At 55.8% G+C, this 23,659-nt stretch overlaps 1 protein-coding gene across 1 annotated transcript; it reads right to left on the bottom strand.

The window, feature by feature from the left end:
• Nucleotides 1–95: 95 nt before the first annotated feature.
• On the bottom strand, nucleotides 96–23,445 carry LOC311203775 (uncharacterized protein; the record flags this gene model as incomplete). The annotated part of the gene is made up of 16 exons (XM_084278533.1): nucleotides 96–1,235; nucleotides 1,768–1,812; nucleotides 1,892–1,994; nucleotides 2,267–2,306; nucleotides 2,571–2,817; nucleotides 2,929–3,040; nucleotides 3,253–3,445; nucleotides 3,796–3,894; nucleotides 4,690–4,787; nucleotides 5,161–5,451; nucleotides 16,389–16,631; nucleotides 16,766–17,008; nucleotides 17,142–17,387; nucleotides 17,522–17,660; nucleotides 21,265–21,491; nucleotides 23,334–23,445. 15 exons carry the CDS (start codon nucleotides 23,443–23,445, stop codon nucleotides 1,776–1,778), a joined length of 2,430 nt encoding a protein of 809 aa, XP_084134659.1. The 3' UTR covers nucleotides 96–1,235; nucleotides 1,768–1,775.
• Nucleotides 23,446–23,659: the final 214 nt, after the last annotated feature.

Genomic DNA, 23,659 nt, shown 5'->3' with positions numbered 1-23,659 from the left:
TTCCTTCCCCCACCTCACTGGCAGAGCAGTGAGAGCAGAGTGGGAGGAGCAGCGAGCAAATGGCTGTGTGCTTGTTGTAGCTGCCAGCTGGGTGAAACCACGACACAGCTTCAGAGAGCAGCAGCCTGTCTGGTTCCACCATGGCAATCACAGGTTCTAGCAGCTTGACTCAGATATCCTGGATGTGGTTCCATCAGGGGCTGCTGAACCGAGGAGGCTGGTTCTGCCTTCGTGGCTCAGGGGCAAGACAAGCACAGGACAGATGCTGTGCCCTGACAGACAGGACACCAAGTGTACCAAGACAGACACCGTGGCTCTGTTCAGCACCTCACCAGTAAAGTCTTTGTGCTGGTTGTGGTGACATCTGATCTTAACTTCTCTTCCAGGTTTGAGCTGGTACAGGGCTTGCAAAGCAGCAGAGAGCACGCAGGTCCCTCAGTGCTGGGCACAGAATACCCTCCTGCCCGAGATGTGCACTGAGGGTCACTCCCCTTTCCGTGACTCCCTCCATCCAAACTGAGGTGAGAGCTGCCCAGCACAGCCAGAAGGGCTGCAAACCCTGTCAAGCACCTGTGACCAAAGTGGTCAGAGCAGCCCTGCTCATAAGCTGTCTGCAGGGGGATGGTAGCCTGAAGGTGCAATGAAGGCACAAGGCTGGAGCTGTGGTCAGGCAGGCAGCCCACACCAAACCACAAGCCTTTATTTGGTTGTCCACACAGAGCAGGCAAAGTCACAAAGGTGGCCCAGCCAGGCCAAGGTCCAGCAGAGCTGTGGGTTTGGCTGAGTATCAGCAGACAGAACGGGAGAGATGGGTTAGGAACCTAGGACATGGCAGGAGCGTGGACTCCCCCTCAACGTGAGTCTGTGTGGGTCAGGGACTAGGAAATCCCGTGTACAGTTCCTGCTTCCAGGAAAGTAAAAATTAAGCAAAGCCTAAAAAAAAGGAACTGTGGAAATTTGTGTTGGAAGGCGTTAACAGTGAGTAAAAGCTGGGAGGTGAAGGGCGTGAGGAAAGAAAGAGATCACAGCCCTCCTTGGCCTCCTGCCTTCCTCCTGCTCTGCTGGACTGGATCTGCCAGTGCTGACCAGTCACAGGACAGCCAAGGAGCCTGGCAGCCGCCAGCACCAAGCTGGGGTCGTCCTCCACATCTTCTGTGCTTCCTCACTGCTCTGCATGCCTCCAGTGGTCCTGGGCAGGGGCTGGACTGACTGGTCTCCAGCCTGGCCACATTTACCTGGGGACACCGAAGGCACCCAGGGCAGAGGCTGCTGCATGCCCTCAGCTGCACGAGGAGCTCACACCACCGCAGTGCCTGCCACAGCCCTACACCTTGGACCCAGCTGTGCCCAACCACAGGTCCCCAGAGATGCCTGCTGCCAGGCAAGAGAAGCTGTCCTTCAGATTGACCCTGCTGACACCCACCCTAGCAGCTCTCTCCCCAGGAGAGCTGACATGGCCATGGGTCCCTCACGTGGCTGAGCCATGAGACACTCATTTGGAAGCTCATCTTTTCTTGCCTCTGACCCTGCTCCACACTGGCAGCACTGCCTGTAGACATGCTCTGCTGCCACATGGGGTATAGCAGGCAGAGCCACCCTGACCATCCCCAGCACCACAAGGTTGGAACAAATGGGGAGGTGTGTCAGTGAAGAGGATGAGCTTAAGTTTCTCCTGAGGGTCAGGTTCTCCTGGGAGATATCTCTGCCCCTTCCAACTGCCAACCAGCCCTTTCTGTGATGGTGGTCCAGAAAATTGCAATGTCCTACCTTTTTAATTATCCTCCCAAGCTTTTCTGGACAGATTTCCTTCTCCTGGGAAGGCAAAAAAAAGTCCTGAGCAAGAGTCTGGAATTGCCCATGGCCCTGCTAAACCTGTCCCCTTTGTAATCACCTGGAAACCATGAACAACAGGATCCCTGCAGAAAGGAGGAGTACCAACAGCACAACCACCCCAATCAGAGTTCCCCGCCACGGAGCTGGATGCTGCTCTGCAACTAAGACACAGAGAGGAGAGGGTGCCAGAGCCCGAACCGTGTTCTGGCAATGGCCCCAGCAAAGACAAAGGATATGTGCAAGTGTGCAGTAGGGTGTCTTGGTTTGAGTATCTTATGTGATGGAGAATGACCCCATGTATGGGAAGCAACAGGTTTCTTCTGCCCCCAACAAGACCCAGCATCACCAGCGCTAAGCCAGCTCCTCTCCATGGGAAATAGCCAGGCTGGGAAAAGGGACCCCCTCAGGCACAAGAAGCGAGGAGCCCACTTACCAACAGAGAAGCTGTAGCAGACACAGGTGAACTTCTCTGCCTGTTGGAAGAGATGGAAGGGAGACCTCAGGCCACTCTTGCCCCACAGTCCATACTGGGGGGCTCAAAGCCCTCCTGTCCACAGCCACCGAATGCCCCAGCAGTGGCTGAGGACTCTCAGGCCACTATCCTGCCAAGGCACCAGGCTCTGGGCACAGCAGCCGGCAGCAGAGCTGGTGTGGCACTGCTGCTGGCCATCAGGAGCTGGCCCAGACCCCACCACGGGGCTCGGCCTCGACTAGCAGCAGCTCCCCACAGAGGGTACCTGCTGTGAGCGGCGGACGAGGCGGAGAAGGGCCGTGTAGTCCCAGCCTGTCTGGAGGGCAGCGTTGTGGTAGCCCCGGCCGCGGGTGCCGTCACCCAGCACAAAGTCCGTGGAGGCGCTGAGGTTGAGCAGGGCGGCCACGTAGGTGCCGGGCTGCTGGCTGGCGTTGAAGGGCTGCGGCTCCCCCCAGCAGGCGCCTTCCAGCGCCGAGCCATTGTGCGTGGCCACCACGATGAGCTGGTGCTCCCTGCAAGGCAGGGTGGGGAGAGGGCTGGGGGAGGCGGCCGCAGGGAGAGCGGCACGGAGACCGCTGTGGGCAAGCGCTGGCAGTGGGGAAGCTGCCGGGGGCTGCACTCACCTCGCTGCCTCGGGGGGCTGGGCGATGGGGTGCAGGGGAAGCACAACGGTCCCCTGGGCTGGGGAGACGTCGCGGGCGGCGCGGCAGCTGATGTCGAGAGGGTGCGGGGTGTCTGGAGGGAAAAGCCGGGGCACGAGCATCAGTGCGCAGGGTGTGCGTGGGGAGCAGGGGCAGCCCCGGGCGATGCAGGCTGCTGGGCGCGGCTCCTCTGCGCCCAGGCCCCTCTGCGGTGGCCGGGAGGCCGCAGGGCTGGTGACAGGGAGCTGCCTCGGCCAGGGCGCACGCGTGGCCACCCCGGAGGGACCGGGGCACGGGGAGCCTTACCCGGCCAGCTGGCCCGAGGGTCCCACAGCGACGCAGCCCCGGCTCCGGCGGCCGTGAGTCCCTGCAGCGTCACCATGTAGCTGCTGCTGGGGCCGTGCTCAGGCAGGGGGTGCTCGGTGACAGAGCTGCTCAGCCGCAGCCGCTGCATCTCCAGGAGGGCCCTGTCCTGTGCACGCCTGGCTGTGATGTTCAGCTGGGGACACAGGACAGAACTGGATGGCGGCAGCTCCCACCAGCCCTCTGGGGACCTGCCCACGGCACACTGAGACACAGCAAAGCACCCGGCAAGCCTCCCCTTCCCTGCGCCTGCCCCACTTGTGGAGGGGTCCTGGAGAGGAACCGGCAGGAGCTGTGGCCCCTTGTGTGGGCCTCAAAGCAGGCCCGAGGAGGAGAGGAGGAATGTGGAGCCATGGCTCAAGGCGCCAGAGAGGCTGCCTCTGTGAGCAAGGGAGCAAGGCTCTGTGGAGAGCTGAGGGCAAGAGGGAGGCTGTTCCTTTGATGAGCTGTATATACGTGTAACGAGCCTGAGGCCAGGTCACTGACATGGTACTGCAACTCCACAGGTGCTGTGGTGACATCCCCCACAAAGGAACCATGAATTTCTCCTTCCTCCCATGCCAGGGTGAATGCTGAAGGCTTTCTCTACATGAAAATGAAAGACAAAGTTTCCTCAAGGGATTCAGAGGGAGCCTCCCCCCCATTTGTCAATGCATCATCTGAATTTCTCATGAGATGCTGGGCCATCCTCACTGCTCTCAAGGTCTTTATGGAAATGGCCTCTTGGGAATATGCAAAAATGGAGTAACCTCTAAGGAGAAAAAATATTCTTTTCAGAAGTAGAGAAACATGAAGAAATCTGTCCTCAGAGAGGACACAGTGCTCATTTTTAAAGGTCTCACCTCTCCTCAGTGCTAAGACACAGGGCAGCAGCATGGGAAGAGTCCCAAACACAGAGACAGAGGAGGTACTTCCAGCCATACACTGAGGAAAACCCAAAGGAACAGTACAACAGTGGTACTTCTGATGGTACAACAATAGAGGTCTGACAGAAAAAGGAGGGGGTTCGGGGAACAGCTCAAACCACAGGTTGCCCTGTAGCAGAAAACAGAAACAAACATGCAAGAGGCACAGGAAATCCTGTGAGGCCACTCTGGCAGACCCGTCATCAAGTTGCACAGTGAGACACAAAGTTTGCAAAACCCCAGGCTGAGCAGCCATGCAGGAGGAAGCCCAGTGTACAGCAAGCACCCACCAGCAGACAACAGAAAATGCCTGTGCTCCTCACAGCCAGATATTCCCCTGGACTGGCTGGGAACTGCAAGTCATCAAGTCTTTCCCTTCCCTAGTCTCCGGCAAGCTGCCTGCACAGAGCTTGTCCAGGCAGGGAGGTGCCTGGCAAGGTGAGGGGGACCACAAAGAGTCCATGGTCTCCTGTACCTGGTAGCCAATGATCTCCCCTTTGCAGGAAGGCAGCGGCTCCCACTTGAGGGACCCTGAGCTGGGATCCAGCCGCAGCTTCTCGGGCTTGTCCGGCACTGGAAGCACAGGAGGACAGGGTCACACATGGGGCAGTGAGGAGGGGCTGAGCCCAGGGCAGGGTCCAGGCAGCTCTGGGACCAGGAGACAAGCTGCACAGGGACCCTCTGAGCAGGCTTGTTCCCCACAAAGGCTGCATGTGCCACAGCAGCAGCAGGAGCAGCAGCTGTGTGTGAGGAGGGGGAGAGTGAGGAGAGCTGTGCTCCAGGGCCCTGCAGAGCCCCTTCCCCTGAGCCTCACAGGCTGTGAGCAGTCCCGAACCCAGGACCATCACTTCAGGGAGTGGACAATCAGGCTGAGCTGACAGGTGAAGGGTTTATCCACCTCCATTACCTGTGACACCACCCAGGACTGTCCCTCATGCACACATACCTGTTTCCTTTGTCCTGACCAACCATGTGAAAAGAACCGTGCTGGAGGGCAGTGAGATGGTGATGCTGTAATCAGTGAAGGGCTGTAGAGGGGGACAGGTAAATGTTCCCTCTGCGCCGTGCAGCATCTCCTCTCCCATCACCTCCTCAGCCTCACAAGGAGGGGAGGAAGGCACTGCCAGGCGGCACGTGGCCCGCATGTGCTGGCAGGCAACAGGGACCCTACAGGTCCAGTTCAGTTTGATGCTGGTGCTGGAAATCTCCAAGGTCCCAGGGACAACCTGGAAGACTTCTGTGAAGGAAACATTGCAAGATGGTCACTTCCTTCCCTTCCCCTCCAAGCTCTGAATTGTGCTTCAGTTGGACCGCCCTGCCAGGTGGGAAAGCAAGAGACTGAAAGCAGTTATTCCAGCTCACTGGCAGGGTCACTCTGAGAACTTAGACCACGCACTGAATTGTCCCTGTTTGAGGGGTCACAGGAGAAGCATCCCCTTCCCCTCTCACAGATCTCCCCTTACTACCCATGCTCACAGCTGTCTGTGGAGAACAAACCCTCTTGATGTGGGGAGGATCTGAGGACAATCTTTTCAAAACTTCAGCAACTGGGTTCCCAAATAAGCTCTTGCCCCCTCTGAGCCCTCTGCCCCAGTGGTGACATCACGTAGACCACAAACTCCACCACACGTAGCTCTCCCATACTCCTCTCCTTTATGAACATGCTCTTGCCAAAAGTCTTTGGGGACACCCTTACCACCAACCCTCCTGCAATAACCTCCCACCCACTGGTGAACTGCAGGCTGGACAGGGCAGCCTCAGGGGCTGACCCAGCAGTGACTTCAAGAGCACCTATAGTTTCCCCAGGAGGGTGGAGGGTCCAAAACCTCCTGTGCACACACAGTCTGCCTTGCCATGCTCAGGAAGGGAAGAACGGGGCAGGCAGGAGAGCTCCTGATGCCCCCCTTACCGATGCACTCCACGTTGGACCGAATCCGAGTCCAGCCACTTCTACTCAGCCTTCCCTGCCAAACTTCTCTGTATACAGGTTTTCCATGGATGATGGTCGAGACCTCCCTCCCACATTTGACGTGGGTGAAGGATGGCTGGAAACCCTCAGGGCAGCTCAGTGTCACTTCTTCATTCTTCTTGTACGTCTCCTGGTTTGGGTCCAGCTGGAGTCTTGAGTCCCACTGGGGCCTCTGGCATGTTTCTGGCAGAGGTGAAAGTGGGTGTTAGCTGAGTGGAAAGTGATGTGGTGGGTGGCGGCAGAGAAATCTCCATCCAGGCCCCAAGGGGAGAGGGAAGATGATGTGCCCATCTGCCAGGACATGTCCCAGAATCAGGTCTTGCTAGAAGGCTGCTCTCCTTGTGTACTCAAAGCATGGGCCATGCTGGGCTGCATGTCTCTCCAGCCATGGCTCATCCCTCCTACAGGGAGCACAGGGGCTCCTGATGCTTTTGGGTCCCTGTGCTTGCTCACTCAGTGTCCCAGCTGAACTCCGCCTTCCCTGCACTGATGAGAAATGGGGCGTGGGCATGAGGAATGCCTTGGCCTAGGTGGCCCAGAAGGCCAACAGCACCCTGGCTTGTATCAGAAATGGTGTGGCCAGCAGCACTAGGGGAATGATTGTGCCCCTGTACTCAGCACTGGTGAGGCTGCACCTCCAGTGCTGTGTTCATTTTTGGGCTTGTCACTGCAAGAAGGACATTGAGGTGCTGGAGCGTGTCCAGAGAAGGGCAAAAGAGCTGGTGAAGGATTGGAGCACAGGTCTGATGAGAGTGGCTGAAGGAACTGGCATTGTTTGGCCTGGAGGAGGCCTGGGGAGACCTTATCACTCTCTACAACTACCTGAAAGGAGGGGGTAGTGAGGTGGGGGTTGGTCTGTCCTCCAAGATAACTAGAAATGGGATGAGAGGAAATGGTCTCAAGATGCATCAGGGGAGGTTTAGATTGGATATTAGGAAAGATGTTGTCACTGAAAGAGTGGCTAGGCACTTGAACAGGTGCCCCAAAGAGGTGGTGGAATCATCATAGCTGAAGGTATTGAAAAACATGTAGACATGGCACTGCAGGACTTAGTTTAGTTGATACGGTTGGACTTGATGATCTTAGAGATCTTTTCCAACCTTAAAAGTTCTACTCTCTTCTGTTTTACCCCTCCATTCTGCCCTTGTGAGAGTTAATGAGTCCAGCTCTGTGGTCCTTAGCACGGAAAGACATGGACCCATTGGAGCAGGCCCAGAGGAGGCCACACAAATGATCAGAGAGTTGGAGCACCTCTCCTGTGAGAACAGGCTGAGAGAGCTGGGCTTGCTCAGCCCAGAGAAGAGAAGGCTCTGGGGACACCCTAGTGAGGCCTTTCAGTACTTAAAGGGGGCTTCTAAGAAAGACAGGGACAGAGCTTTTAGCGGGGCCTGTTGCAACAGGACAAGGAGGTCATGGTTTTAAACTAAAAGAGGGCAGGTTTAGACTAGATTGGAGGACAACATTTTTACAAAGTAGGTGGTGAAACTCTGAAACAGGTTACCCAGAGAGGTGGTGAAACGTGTTTCCTAGAAACAGTCAAGGTCAGGTTGGACAGGGCTCTGCGCTGTTTGATCTAGTTGAACATGTCCCTGCCGATGGCGGGTTGGGATTACATGTCCTTTAGCCTTTACTTCCAACTCAAACCATTCTGTGACTGATTCTGTGACTTCCCATTCACGGTCCCTGCTTACCACAGTTTCCACCCCTTTTCCCTGCCACAAACACTGCTCCCTCCTCCACATCCCATCCTCCTCACCACTTCCATCAGCCTATGGGCTGAGCAGGCACAGTGTTTGTTTTGAAAGACTTTGTGGCAGTGATTCTGGCACCTTGGAAGGAGTACTCCGCTGTTCCTGCATCTGTAAAGGGCTATGGGAGACCTCAGAGTGCTTCAACCACAAACTTTCTTCTCCCAAAGGGGCCAAGAAGGTATCCCACAACGGTCTGACCACCTCCTGACCAGCCATGGAGAAGTACAGGCATGCTGATAAACAAGGCACTGAGTGTCAGGCTCTGCTCTCAGCCCTAAGGCAAGAGATGCCCAGATGAGCCCTACGATCAGCAGCTGTGTCCCACACACAGTCACAACCTGCCCACGCACAGGCACCCAGCCACACCCCACTCCCAGGCCCGCTACCAAGCAAAGTGTCAGCACTTCCAGTTTGCTCTGCTCTTGGCAGGCACAGTGTCCCTCAGGCACTTCTGGGGATGGGGTGCGTACAGAAAGCGGTAGCCCTGCTCCCTGAATCTTTCCCCTGATGCACAGTGGATGAATCCATGCCTGATTCAGACTTGCAGGCTCCAGACAGCAGCTGCCAAACTGGCCTGGGGCACAGCACAACCCATTCCTGACCACCCAGCACAGTCCCACCCTTCCGGCAGCATCCACACCACTATGTATAGTTCCCATCCCCAGATCTCCCAGAGGCAGCAGGGGTTGACACAGCCCTCAGGGACTGACCTGACTAGCCCAGGGCTGCAGGCAGTACAGATTCCTATCAGATGTGCAGGAGAAAGAGCACCAAAACCTCTCCAGCACAGCAGAAAACTGTTTCTTACCTGTTTCCGAGGGCATTCCTTGGACCTTGGGATCAGGTTCTTCCTGGTGCTGGGCTGCCATCGGAGATACAAGGCCCAGAAGGAAGCTCAGAGCCAGCAACTTCAGGGCCATGTCACCATGAAGGAAGTCCCCAGGCAGGAATGAAATCTCAGCCCCACTTGCTGCCTCAGAGCCCAGGAACCTGTAACTGACTGCAGGCTTGAAACCACAGGAAGTAACAGGCACATGTAGTAATCTTTTCAGATCCAGGAGGCTTCCTCTTTGGGGAGAAGACGTCCCATCAGCGTCAGTGCTGCTGCTTTTTGCTGCCTTTCTGTCCCAGAGGCATCCAGGCACTGGCACTCAACTGAAGAAGCCCTGACACCGGGGAAGCCAGAGCTTCCCCTCCTAGTCACAATGCATTCCAGAAGCACTGCTCCTATTTCTGAGGCAACAGCCATGTGATTCCCAACATCACAGCAGGGGTGTAAGATTTGAAATGAGTTACTGCACTTCCTCTCAGTGATCACATGCTGTGGAGGACCTCAGAGAAAGTATATAAAGAGCCAGGAAGAAGCAAGGGTAGGTGTGGGGACATGAACTCCAAGGAGTACCTCAAGGCCTGAAACAGTCCTTGGTCCTTATGAAAGATACACTCAGCTCACGCCCCTGGAGAGGCACCATGCTGGAGCAGGAGGAGACATACAGGAGATACTGTGACCCACGTTGGAACAAGCCCCTGCCAGCACTTGCAGCCTGTGGAGAGAGAGAGAGACACAGAAATGAGCGAGAGAGAGACAGAGAGATGAGCAAGAGAGGCCCACGCTGGAGCAGGTTTTCTGGGGGCGCTTGTGACCCCATGGGGGACCAGGCTGGAGCAGTCTAGGCCTGAGAGACTGAGACATTCTATGATTTATGACTGCACCCCATAGAAGTGACCCACACTGGGGCAGCTGGGGAAGAGCTGAAGCTCTGAGCGAAAGGACTGACATTGGAGAAGTTCGTGGAGGCATGGGTGGGACACCAGGGTGCAGCAGGGGAAGGGTGTGAGGCATGCCCCCCGCCTCCAGCCCCTTCCTCTCCCGCCCTGCCCCGGCCAAGATGAAAAACAACATCTGAGGAACTGACAGAAACCCCCATGCCCCCAGTCCCTGCCCCTCCCTGTGACACAAAGCGGGGAAGAAGGGAGCGAAACCAGGACTAAGGTACAGTCCGCTAAGAAGGGAGGGGTGGAGGGAGGTGCTTTAAGATCTGGTCACACTTCTCCTTACCCAACTCTGGTGTTACTGGAGCTGCAGGGCAGTGTTGGACATCATTCGGACTCGATGATCTTAAAGGTCTTTCCCAAACTTGGCATTTTGTGGTTCTGTGATAAATTATATCATTTTCTTTCCTTTATTCTGTGTTGAGTCTGTTTTGCCCATGAAGCTGATCGTGGAGTGATCTGTCCCTGTGACCCATCAAGAGCAGGTCCATCAGGCATGCAGGCCACATCAACAACAGCGCATGGGAAAGAGATGATTTGAACCCCAGGGATTCTCCAGCATGAGTCCTCTCTATTAGGGCATCATCTCCCCACCATGTGCCTCAGCAGGCCTCCCTTTCACGGGGTGCTGACCTTTGGGCCCAGAGTCCTCCAGCCTGGTCCCCCCAGAGTCACAAGTCCCCTGGTAAACCTGCTGAGGCGTGGATCAATCTCTCCACAAGCTGTAGATAGTCTCTGCTCCCTGTCCTTATCCCTGGGCTGTGGGGGGACAGCCTGCCTCACCATGGTCTTCTCCACAGGCTGCAGGGGAATCTCTTTCTCTCTCTGGCACCTGAAGGGCCTCATTCTTCCCTTCCTTTGGGCCTGGCCTTGGTGTCCCTGCGGCTCCTTACCTCTTCTCACTCCCTTCTCAGGTGGCAAAATGTCCCTGCCTGCAGGGGTTTTTTTCTCCTAAATGTGATTTCCAGAGACGCTGTGACCATTGCTGATGGGCTCAGCATCAACTTTGGCCCTGAATTGGCCGCTGTTTACTCTCTGGGGCCTGCAGAGAGCTTCTGGCTGCTGCTTACAGCAGCCGTTTTCTTCAGACCCCATTCTCTCCCAGCACCCAGCTACGCAAAACTGAGACAATCGATATCAAGAAACTCATGTCAGTAGTGAGGCCTTGGCACAGGCTCCCAGAGAAGCTGTGGCTGCTCCCTCCCGTCAAGGCCACGCTGGATGGGGCTTTGGGCAACATGGTCTAGTGGAAGGTGTCCCCACCTCATGGCACAGGGGTTGGAAATTTATGTTCTTGCCCACACACACCATGTTTGTGTGAATTTGCCAGTCTGGTGGGATTTCATTCTGGCTGAGGTGATACTGCTGTTGCAGTCTGGAGCCCCCTAATCACAAAAACTTGGAACTGATTGAGCAGATCCAGGGGAGGGCCACAAAGATGAACCAAGGGCTGGAACAGCTCTCCTGTGAGGAAAGGCAGAGAGGATTAGGCTTGTTCACCCTGGAGAAGAGAAGGCTCTGGACTGACCTTATTAATAAGGCTCCATTGAGTCCTTGCAGCAGGAGCAGGAGAGGCAGCGGTGGCTGGAGGCTGCACGTGGGGCAGCAGCATCGGCCAGGATCAAGCAGATCCCAAAGGGTGCAGCATGGGGATTTCCCAAGAGGGCCAGAGCATATTGGTCCTCCTAAAATGGGAGACAAGCATCAACACCCATAGAGGGGCTCTCAGAAAAACACAGAGGGACACCTAGGCCAGGCTGAGGATGTGCTACTTGTAGGGTGGGGGAGGAGGAAGAGGAGGAGCCCAAAGCCTTGTGCTGGGAGCACACAACCTCTCAGATGTGCTTCCCCTGTGCTGCTGGGGACTGAAAAAGTCTAGTCCCAGGTGCTCAGTGAAGATTCATAGTAACAGGCCTTTGACACACAAAACAGGGAAGAACCATGACAAGGTGGGAGCTGTCATAGGGCAGGCAGCCCCTGAAAACATAAGAGTTTATTGGTTGTAGGGACACAGCAGCACAGCAGAGAGGGCAGTGCAGTTCATTCAAACTCAAGCACGTGAGTAGTCCAGGATCTAGATGTCATGTGGGTATGGAGCAGGGAAAGGCGTTGGAACTCAGCGATCTCCTTTGGTCTGAGCACTGGAGGAAAGACAAAAGACGTCCTTGCTGACACAAACAGGCCATCTCAGGCCTTGGACTGTCTCTGCTCTGGGACAGAGGATGCTGGACCTTGATGAGGGAGCAGATTTGTTGGTGAGCAGAAACACAATGCAAGCTGTGTGGGGTCCTGCTTCCAGCAGTGAAGGAGCAGGCCTTGAGAAGGTGCTGTGGAAGTGCCATCAGCACTAACTGGGAATATCCACTGCATGTTCTCCTCTCCCACACTCTTCTGACTGTCTCCTGAGAGCTTCATAACAGGCGGGACCTGAGGAAACAGCATGCAGGAGCATCGTCCCATGTGCAGGACCAAGCAGGGCACTCTGTGTCCTACCTGCATCATCTTCCACCAGAAGGGTCTTCCTGAGCACACAGTAGTTATCCATGTTCTCACGGGGCTGGAGCTCTGGTGGGGTGACAGAAAGAGCCTGAGGGACCCAGGGGCCACAAGAGAAGGACCCAAGCAGGCAGCAGCCCTGGGGGCTGCAGGACACCCCAGGACACACACAAGCAGGCCGCGGAGCTGGGCAGAGCCACTGCCTCCCCCAGGCAGGGAAAGCATGCAGGGGGAGCATGGGGGCAGCTCCCGGCCCTCACTGGCACCGTGGGGGCCCCAGCCAGGACCTGCTGGAAGAGGCAGCCACAGGAGGGGCTGTGCTGGGAGAGCAGGTGTGGGGCACACTGCTCTGGCAGGGCACACAGAGCTAGCTGAGCTGCCTGCAGCCACCACAAGATGGCAAGAGGTTCTCCCGAGGGCCGGGCTCTGCGGCACAGGCTTCCAGCCCTGCCCTACAGGCGTCTTGGTGGCAGCAGCCCTACCTGTGTAATGGTCCTCTTCGGCTTTGCTGGGCAAGGCCTTCCTTTTCCTGGGAAGGCAACGGGCAGTCCTGAGTCAGGGGAGGGACTGAGGTGGCCCAAGTCACTGCAGAGCGCACCTACAGGGGCATGCACAGTTCTGCACACCCTCCCTCTGGGTCCCTCCAGCACCCCTAAGGGACACCAGCACTGGCAGCAAGAGAAGGTAAATAGAGAGGGTCTCTGAGTACATGGAGCCCCAAGGGAGGTTCATGGACCCTGGGCAGGAGCCCAGCACCTGAGGCACAGTGGGACAGCCAACTGTGTGCTCAGCACCCAGAGCAGAACAGGAGCGGTCGCCCTCTAGCACAGCGTGGCCTGAGGCAGGGCAGCCACTCCTAGTCTCTGCCTACATACCTGGACAGCACAAACCACAGGATCCCTGCAGACAGGAACACCAGCACCGACAGCAGCACCACCACCAAGACCGCCGTCCAAGGCCATGTACACTGAGCCTGCCCTGCTACTAACACAGAGAGTTGTGATTTTGCATGGTGAGGTTCTGGTGCAGGAAGGGAGGGCTGCAGGGGTGGCTTCTGCAAGAAGCAGCCAGAAGGTTCCCCTGGGTCCGACAGACCCTACACCAGCCGGCTCAAGGCTGGACCCTCTGCTGCCCAAGGTCAAGCCCATCAGCGACAGTCACAGCTCCTCAGGGAATCATATTTAGGAGGGAAAAAAACCCACAAGCAGCTGCTTCTTGCTGCCAGAGAAGGGAGTGAGAGGATGTAAGAAACTGTGCAGACACCAAGGCCAGGGAAGGGGGGGAGGAGGCACTCCAAGTGCGAGAGAGAGATTCCTTTGCATCCCCTGAATAAACCCAGGGTGGAACAGGGTGTCCCCCTGCAGCCCATGGAAGATGAGGGGGAGCGAGATCCCACCTGCAGCCCATGGAGAGGCCCCACACTGCAGCAAGTGGAGACACACAGAAGACACTGGGACCTGCTCTGGGGCAAGCTCCTGGCAGGACCTGTAGCCCATGTGTAGAGAGGCCAGTGTCTCAGAGGCCAGAGCAGGTTTGCTGGGGAGACTTATGACTTCATGAGGGACCACGTGGGAGCAGTCTGGGCCTGAGAAACTGCACCCCCTTGAAGGGACCTTGACTGGGGCAGCTGGGGAAGAACTGAAGCTCCAGGGGAAAAGGTATAGGTGATCCTGCTTCAGCAGTAGGAGGGACCCGATGATCTCAGGAAGTCCCTTCCTACTCCTACCATTCTGGGAATTTGTGATTCTAGAGAGGCCAGCTCAGTTCTTACAGATGTAACCATGGGGTGAAGTGATGCAGCTGCTCTGAGGACAAAGCAACACACACTCTCAAAGCAGGACTCACCAGCCCCACAGCCCCCACTGCTGAGTCGAGCTCCCAGGGTGCCCACACTCCCTGCCTCTCTGTCGGTGGTGATGGGGTGGGTGCTCACACAGCTCTGGAAGCTGCTCCAGGCTCAGCACTCACTCCAGGGACCTCAGTCAGACACAGACCAGGAGAACCATTACCTGAAACATAGCTTTGAAATTCCAGCAGTGATGCAGCACCAGCACCGGTCACTGTGAGTCCCTGCACGGTCACCGTGTATTTGATTCCAGGTACCTGATGAGGTGGTGTGTACTGAGTGACAGACTGGTTCACCATCACCTGCTTAAATTCAAGGAAGCTGCCATTGTGCACTCTCCTGGCTGTGATGTTCACCTAGAGAAGGACAAGGAACTGGTGGGGAGCAGCACTGACCTCCTGGCCCTGCTCAGGGCAGCCCTGCAGAGAGGGGCTGATACTGTTGGCTGGGGACAGGAGGGGACCTGACCCTGCCAGAACCAGCACCAAGGCCAAGCTGGTGGGTGAAGGCTGAAGAGAGCTCACACCTCTCCACATGCTGCCTGCACAGAGCTCCAGGCAGGGAGGCGCCTGGCAAGGTGAGGGGGACCACAAAGAGTCCATGGTCTCCTGTACCTGGTAGCCAATGATCTTCCCTTTGCAGGAAGGCAGCGGCTCCCACTTGAGGGACCCTGTGCTGGGATCCAGCCGCAGCTTCTCGGGCTTGTCCGGCACTGGAAGCACAGGAGGACAGGGTCACACATGGGGCAGTGAGGAGGGGCTGAGCCCAGGGCAGGGTGCAGGCAGCTCTGAGGCCAGGAGACAAGCTGCACAGGGACCCCCTGAGCAGGCTTGTTCCCCACAAAGGCTGCATGTGCCACAGCAGCAGCAGGAGCAGCAGCGATGTGGTGAGGAGGGGGAGAATGAGGAGTGCTGTGCTCCAGGGCCCTGCAGAGCCCCTTCCCCTGAGACTCACAGGCTGTGAGCAGTCACAAACCCAGAACCATCACTTCAGGGAGTGGACAATCAGGCTGAGCTGACAGGTGAAGGGTTTATCCACCTCCAATACCTGTGACACCACCCAGGACTGTCCCTCATGCACACATACCTGTTTCCCTTGTCCTGACCAACCATGTGAAAAGAGCCGTGCTGGAGGGCAGTGAGATGGTGATGCTGTAATCAGTGAAGGGCTGCAGAGGGGGACAGGTAAATGTTCCCTCCGTGCCATGCAGCATCTCCTCTCCCATCACCTCCTCAGCCTCACAAGGAGGGGAGGAAGGCACTGCCAGGCGGCACGTGGCCCGCATGTGCTCGCAGGTAACAGGGAGGCTACAGGTCCAGTTCAGTTTGATGCTGGTGCTGGAAATCTCCAAGGTCCCAGGGACAACCTGGAAGGCTTCTGTGAAGGAAGTGTCACAAGACGGTCACTCTTATGACCCCTCCCAGCCCTGCACACACAGAGGACACAACACCCTGAGGCCTTCTGAGAAGGCAGCAAGCCCTGGCCCAGAACCTGGCTGCAGCAGTAACAGCGTGCAGCAGTGACCCAGAGAGGAGAACCACATATGGGGCCACACATGGTCCCTTTGACATACCTGCACGGGCTGAGAGGAGACAGGGCAGAGCTGTCCTCCACCACCTGTCAGCCAGGTGATGATGCTGGAGGCCTTCCTGCTGGGAGCTCTGCCCTGGTCTGGCATGGTCTGCTCTGACCACTGCCCCCACCCTGATCCCAGTCCCTTTCTACCAGGATCCTCAGGGGATGAGGCTGGCAGCAGCCCTGACCCCACCAAGGTTCCTCTGGAGCCCCAGTGGAAGCACAGGGCAGGCTCAGGGGCTGTCCCAGCAGTGCCTTGAGCAGCACCTACCGTTTCCCAGATGGGCAGAGGGCCCAAAACCTCCTGTCCACACACAGTCTGCCTTGCTATGGCTGAGGAAGGGAAGAACGGGGAAGCCAAGAGAGCTCCTGATGCCCCCCTTACCGATGCACTCCACGCTGGACTGAATCCGGACCCAGTCACCTCTGCTCCCCTTCCTGAGCCACACATCTCTGTGTACAGGTTCCCCGCGATAGTTGTTGGTGAGGAATTCCCTCTCACATTTGACCTGGGTGAAGACTGGCAGGAAACCCACAGGGCAGCTCAGTGTCACTTTTTTGTTCTTCTTGTACATCTCCTGGTCTGGGTGCAGCTGGAGTCTTCGGTCCCACTGGGGCCTTTGGCATGTTTCTGGCAGAGGTGAAAGTGGGTGTTAGTTGGGGGGTAGGTAACAAATTAGGGCAGGGGTAGGTGGTGGCACATGAGCTATCATTTTTATGTGGTAGAGCATGGCAGCCAGGAAAGCTCTTGATGCCCCCTTTACCGATGCACTCCACGCTGGACTGAATCCGGATCCATTCACCCCTGCTGTCCCTTCCCAGCCATGGGTCTGTGTAGACAGGATTCCAGTTGATAATGGGCTTATCTTCCCCCAGACATTTGACCTGGGTGAAGGATGGCTGGAAACCCTCAGGGCAGCTCAGCGTCACTTCTTCATTCTTCTTGTACATCTCTTGGTCTGGTGCCAGCTGGAGTCTTGAGTCCCACTGGGGCCTCTGGCATGTTTCTGGCAGAGGTGAAATTGGGTGTTAGTTGGGGGGTAGGTAACAAGGTAGGGCAAGGGTAGGGAGTGGCATAAGGACAATCACTGTGTTAGTGGTAGAGCGTGGCAATCAGGAGAGCTCCTGATGCCTCCCTTACCGATGCACTCCACGCTGGACTGAATCTGGATCCAGTCACCACTGCTGTCCCTTCCCAGCCATGGGTCTGTGTAGACAGGATTCCAGTTGATAATGGGCTTATCTTCCCCCAGACATTTGACGTGGGTGAAGGATGGCTGGAAACCCACAGGGCAGCTCAGCGTCACTTCCTCATTCTTCTTGTACCTCTCCTGGTCTGGGTGCAGCTGGAGTCTTGGGTCCCACTGGGGCCTCTGGCATGTTTCTGGCAGAGGTGAAAGTGGGTATTAGCTGGGGGGTAGGTAACAAATTAGGGCAGGGGTAGGTGGTGGCACATGAGCAATCATTTTTATGTGGTAGAGTGTGGCAGCCAGGAGAGCTCCTGATGCCCCCCTTACCCATGCACTCCACTCGGGACTGAATCCGATGCCATACTCCTCTGCTCTCCTTTCCAAGCCAAACATCTCTGTGTACACGTTCCCCAGGATTGTTGTTGATGAGTAATGTCCTCTCACATTTGATGTGGGTGAAGGATGGCTGGAAACCCGCAGGGCAGCTCAGCGCCACTTCTTCATTCTTCTTGTACGTCTCCTGGTCTGGTGCCAGCTGGAGTCTTGGGTCCCACTGGGGCCTCTGGCATGTTTCTGGCAGAGATGATAGTGGGTGTTAGTTGTGGGGTAGGTAACAAAGTAGGGCAGGGGAAGGTGGTGACATAAGGACAATCACTGTGTTAGTGGTAGAGCGTGGCAGCCAGGAGAGCTCCTGATGCCCCCCTTACCGATGCACTCCACGCTGGACTGAATCCGGATCCAGTCACCTCTGATCCCCTTTCCGAGCCAAACATCTCTGTATACAGATGCCACACGATTGTTGTAGGTCTGGAATTCCCTCTCACATTTGACATGGGTGAAGGATGGCTGGAAACCCACAGGGCAGCTCAGTGTAACTTCTTCATTCCTTTTGTACCTCTCCTGGTATGGTGCCAGCCTTGAGTCCCACTGGGGCCTTTGGCATGTTTCTGGCAGAGCTGAAAGTGGGTGTTAGTTGGGGGGTGGGTAAAAAGGTAGGGCAGGGGTAGGCAGTGGCACATGAGCAATCATTTTTATGTGGTAGAGCGTGGCAGCCAGGAGAGCTCCTGATGCCCCCCTTACCCATGCACTCCACACTGGACTGAATCCGATGCCATACTCCTCTGCTCCCCTTTCCAAGCCAAACACCTCTGTGTGCAGGTTCCCCACGACTGCTGTTGCTCTGGAATTCCCTCTCACATTTGACCTGGGTGAAGGATGGCTGGAAACCCGCAGGGCAGCTCAGCACCACTTTTTTGTTCTTCTTGTACATCTCCTGGTCTGGGTCCAGCTGGAGTCTTGGGTCCCACTGGGGCCTTTGGCATGTTTCTGGCAGAGGTGAAGGTGGGTGTTAGCTGGGGTGCAGGTAACAAACAGTGTCATGGGTAGATGGTAAGTTATCATGAATGTGCTGCAAGCTCTCCAGCCACTGAAAGGTGAGGGAAGGTGACACCCTGGACATGACAGGGGTCAGACCTGACACCTTAGGAAGGCTTTTTTGGGAGGGGTCTTCCGTACTGCTCAGGAGCCACTTCTGGAACTTCTGTCTTGCCTGGCTGGAACTACCTTGTCTCTTGTCTCCTGCCTGGGCTGTCTTTCAGCAGGCTGTGAAGCACCGAGGAGGGACTCTGGCATTCCTGCTGCTCAGTGGGGCAACAGCACAACCAACTATGGAGCGTTAAGGCAGAGAGGAGACAGAGGAGAGCTACTGCTCCCTCACCAAAACAGCCTATGCCTCTCTCAATGTGTATCCAGGCACCTGTGCTTTTCCTTGACATAGAGGTCCTTCCACTTCCACCACCTCAGTCATATGTCCAGGAGCTGTTAGAAGGCAGAGGGCTTACAGGAACCGCCAGTGGCAGGACATTGTTCCTGTCTTTGAACACCCCAGGAGCACAGTCCCCCAGCAGCTGCCTACAGCAAGGTGCTGAGGCAAAAGGTGCCCCAGCACTGCCAGGACAAGGGGGGAAGCCAAAGCACTGAGGTTCCCCATTCCTGGGCTGTCGCCCTGTCTGCTGCCAGCTCAGCACCTCAGGGTCAGGCTGACACGGGGCTGTGCTTACCCTTGCAGGTGGCATTCCTGCTCCAGAAGGTGTGGGTCCCATTGGAAATGCACCTGATCTGGTGGAGCGATGGCACATTCCCCCCAGCACAGCTCAGCTCCACCAGATCATTCAAGGCATAGCTGCTCTGGTTTGGGGTAAACCACAGCTTGGGGTCCCAGTCAGAGGGAGCTTCACATCTTCCTGTGTGTGAAGGACATGAGGGACAGCCCTGAAGGTCACTGGGCTCTGGCAGCCTCCTTGGGAGTGAGATGGCCCCATCCAGAAGGGTGCTGATCACCCTCACTTCAGGGAATGGCAGACATGAGCACCTGCCAGGATGAGGTGACCCCAGGGGCATGAACCCCCCCAGCACCCTCAGGTGCAGTGCAGGAGGGTGACCTGCAGCCCCTCCTGCCCACCCAGGCACTACCAAGGGATCCCAGCCAGCAAGATCCAGCAGCTCAGGGGATGCTGCTCTCTCCTGAGCTCTCTTCCCTGAAATCAGGGGCTGTGGCACTGCACCAGCCCCATGAATCTCTGCTGGCACTACTCACCTGCATTCCTGTCTCCCTTCTGGGCAATGGACGCTTTATTTGTGCCTACAAGCCCTCTTAGACATGAGCTTGCTTTTGCTCTACAGGTTACACTTAGTTTCTTCTCTCCATCTCTTGCCCAAAATAGCCAGTGGCTCCTAGAGCTGGTTGCCCTCTGTTTCATATCCCTCCAATCGTTATCCAGAAGGGGTAACACATCCCACCCCCCCAATCTGAGTTGGCAGACAGGGACCTGACAGGGTCTGCAGGTACATATTTAACCAGGTTCATGTTTGGTTGCATTTTGCAACATGTAGATTGGGCAACTGATCCTTCTCACATTTGACATGGGTGAGGCTGGAAAGGAACCCATGGGGCAGCTCAGCATCACTTTCTTGTTTTTGTTGTACTTCTGGCAGCAGAGAAATCTCCATCCAGACCCCAAGGGGAGAGGGAAGATGATGTGCCCATCTGCCAGGACATGTCCCAGAATCAGGTCTTGCTAGAAGGCTGCTCTCCTTGTGTACTCAAAGCATGGGCCATGCTGGGGTGCATGTCTCTCCAGCCATGGCTCATCCCTCCTACAGGGAGCACAGGGGCTCCTGATGCTTTTGGGTCCCTGTGCTTGCTCACTCAGTGTCCCAGCTGAACTCCGCCTTCCCTGCACTGATGAGAAATGGGGCGTGGGCATGAGGAATGCCTTGGCCTAGGTGGCCCAGAAGGCCAACAGCACCCTGGCTTGTATCAGAAATGGTGTGGCCAGCAGCACTAGGGGAATGATTGTGCCCCTGTACTCAGCACTGGTGAGGCTGCACCTCCAGTGCTGTGTTCATTTTTGGGCCTGTCACTGCAAGAAGGACATTGAGATGCTGGAGCGTGTCCAGAGAAGGGCAAAAGAGCTGGTGAAGGATTGGAGCACAGGTCTGATGAGAGTGGCTGAAGGAACTGGCATTGTTTGGCCTGGAGGAGGCCTGGGGAGACCTTATCACTCTCTACAGCTACCTGAAAGGAGGGGGTAGTGAGGTGGGGGTTGGTCTGTCCTCCAAGATAACTAGAAATGGGATGAGAGGAAATGGTCTCAAGATGCATCAGGGGAGGTTTGGATTGGATATTAGGAAAAATGTTGTCACTGAAAGAGTGGCTAGGCACTTGAACAGGTGCCCCAAAGAGGTACTGGAATCACCATAGCTGAAGGTATTGAAAAACACGCAGACATGGCACTGCAGGACTTAGTTTAGTTGATACGGTTGGACTTGATGATCTTAGAGATCTTTTCCAACCTTAAAAGTTCTACTCTCTTCTGTTTTACCCCTCCATTCTGCCCTTGTGAGAGTTAATGAGTCCAGCTCTGTGGTCCTTAGCACGGAAAGACATGGACCCATTGGAGCAGGCCCAGAGGAGGCCACACAAATGATCAGAGAGTTGGAGCACCTTTCCTGTGAGAACAGGCTGAGAGAGCTGGGCTTGCTCAGCCCAGAGAAGAGAAGGCTCTGGGGACACCCTAGTGAGGCCTTTCAGTACTTAAAGGGGGCTTCTAAGAAAGACAGGGACAGAGCTTTTAGCGGGGCCTGTTGCAACAGGACAAGGGGGTCATGGTTTTAAACTGAAAGAAGGCAGGTTTCGACTAGATCAAAAGAAGACATTTCATAGAATCAAAGAATTACCTAGCACTTGTGACCTGCCACCAGTTGGATTTAGCTCCATTCACCACAACTGTCTGGGCCCAGCCGTCCAGCCAGTTTTAACCCAGCAAAGGTACACCCATCTATTCCATAGGTGGCTCGTTTCTCTAGGAGGATGCTGTGGGAGACAGTGTCGAAGGCTTTACTCAAGTCTAGTTAGACAATATCTACAGCCTCCCCCTCATCCACTGACCACGTCTCCTTGTCGTGGAAGGAGATCATGTTGGTCAAGCATGATCTGCCTTTCAGAAACCCATGCTGACTGGGCGTGGTTGTCCCACATGTGTTGTGTGATGGTACTCAAGATGATTTGTTCCATCACTTTCTCCAGCACCAAGGTCAGGATGACAGACCTGTAGTTCCCCGTGTCCTCCTTCCGGCCTTTCTTGTAGATGGGTGTCCCATGTGCCAGCTTCCAGTCTAGTGGAACCACACCAGTCAGCCAGGATTGCTGGTAAATAAGGGTAAGAAGTTTGGCATGCTCTTGTGCCAACTCCCTCAGTACCCTCAGGTGAACCCTGGGACTGTGGGGGCTTTGGTCTACTTCCCATCCCCATCTTGCCACTCAGACTGACCACAACACCTTCTGGATTGACCCCTCTCTGCCCTGTTGTCTAACCAGGAGCTATCTGGTAGGTTGAAGTCACATGCAAGAACAAGGGCCAGCGATTGTGATGCTACTCCCAGCTGCCTGAAGAGTATTTCATCTACCTCTTCATCCTGGTTGGGTGGTCTTTAACTGACTCCCACTAGGATGTCCAACTTGTTGGCCTTCCCTCTCCTTCTAATGCATAAGCATTCAACCTTGTCATTGCCATTGTTAACTACAGACACTCCAGACATAGATGGCTACCCCACCACTCTTCTTTCCTCGCCTGTCCCTCTTGAAATACCCATCCATCACAGCTCCCCAGTTGTGAGAATCATCCCACCAAGTTTCTGTGATGGCAGCTAAGCCATAGGCTTCCTCCCGCTGTACAGTTGCTTCAAGCTTCTCCTGTTTATTGCCCATACTGCGTGCATTGGTGTACAGGCACTTCAGGGAGCAAGCCAAGCCCACCATTTTTGCCTTAAAAACCCCAACATGCCCAACAGCCTCAACATGCCCCAAGGCAACAGGTGGAGGGCCCGTACCCATACCCCTTCCCTCCAACTGTACTGCGTCCCGTGGTGAATCTCCCATTCCTGGAAACATTCAGCATCAGGTTGGACAGGGCTCTGAGCTGGCTGATCTAGTTGAAGATGCCCCTGCCCATGGCAGAGGGTTGGGATTACATGACCTTTAACCATTTCTTCCAACTCAAGCCATTCTGTGATTAATTCTATGACTCCCCATTCACGGTCCCTGCTTTACCACAGTTTCTGCCCCTTTTCCCTGACACAAACACTGCTCCCTCCTCCACATCCTGTCCTCCTCACCACTTGCACCAGCCTGTCCCAGGGCTCTGTCACCCTCACTGTGAAGAAGTTCTTCCGCATATTGGTGTGGAACTTCCTGTGCTCCAGCTTGAGGCTGTTGCCCCTTGTCCTGTTCCCACACACCACTGAGAAGAGGCTGCCCATTTCCCTCTGTCTCCCACAACTCAGATATTTCTAAACATTGATCAGATCCCCTCTCAGTCTCTTGTCTCAAGGCTGAACAGCCCCAGCTCACTCAGCCTTTCATCGTAGGGGAGATGCTAGAGGTCTTTTATCATCTTCATAGCCTCCACTGGACTCTCTCCAGGAGATCCCTATCTTTTTTGTACTGGGGAGCACAGAATTGGACAGAATATTCCAGGTGGGACCTGGCCAGGGCAGAGTAGAGGGGGAGGATCACCTCCTTTGACTTGCTGGCCAAGCTCCTTTTGATGCACCCCAGGATCCCATTGGCTACGTGGCCCCCGGGCACACTGCTGGATCATGGCCAGCCTGTCATCCACCAAAAAAGCAGTAGCCCTGATCAATGAAGGCCTTTCCCCTGACAGTGGATGAATCCATGCCTGATTCAGACTTGCAAGCTCCAGAGAGCAGCTGCCAAACTGGCCTGGGGCACAGCACAACCCATTCCTGACCACCCAGCACAGTCCCACCCTTCCAGCAGCATCCACACCACTCTGTATAGCTCCCATCCCCAGGATCTCCCAGAGGCAGCAGGTGCCCCAGCTGACACAGCCCTCAGGGACTGACCTGACTAGCCCAGGGCTGCAGGCAGTACAGATTCAAATGTGCAGGAGAAAGAGCACCAAAACCTCTCCAGCACAGCAGAAAACCGTTTCTTACCTGTTTCCGAGGGCATTCCTTGGACCTTGGGATCAGGTTCTTCCTGGTGCTGGGCTGCCATCGGAGATACAAGGCCCAGAAGGAAGCTCAGAGCCAGCAACTTCAGGGCCATGTCACCATGAAGGAAGTCCCCAGGCAGGAATGAAATCTCAGCCCCACTTGCTGCCTCAGAGCCCAGGAACCTGGAACTGACTGCAGGCTTGAAACCACAGGAAGTAACAGGCACGTGTAGTAATCTTCTCAGATCCAGGAGGCTTCCTCTTTGGGGAGAGGACCTCCCATCAGCATCAGTACTACTGCCTTTTGCTGCCTTTCTGTCCCAGAGG

This window comes from Gallinula chloropus (assembly GCF_964237585.1).
Source record: "Gallinula chloropus genome assembly, chromosome: Z".
In the NCBI taxonomy this organism is placed as follows: Eukaryota; Metazoa; Chordata; class Aves; order Gruiformes; family Rallidae; genus Gallinula; species Gallinula chloropus.
Note: the sequence above shows the minus strand (reverse complement) of the source record. Positions and strands in the feature narration are given on the sequence as shown.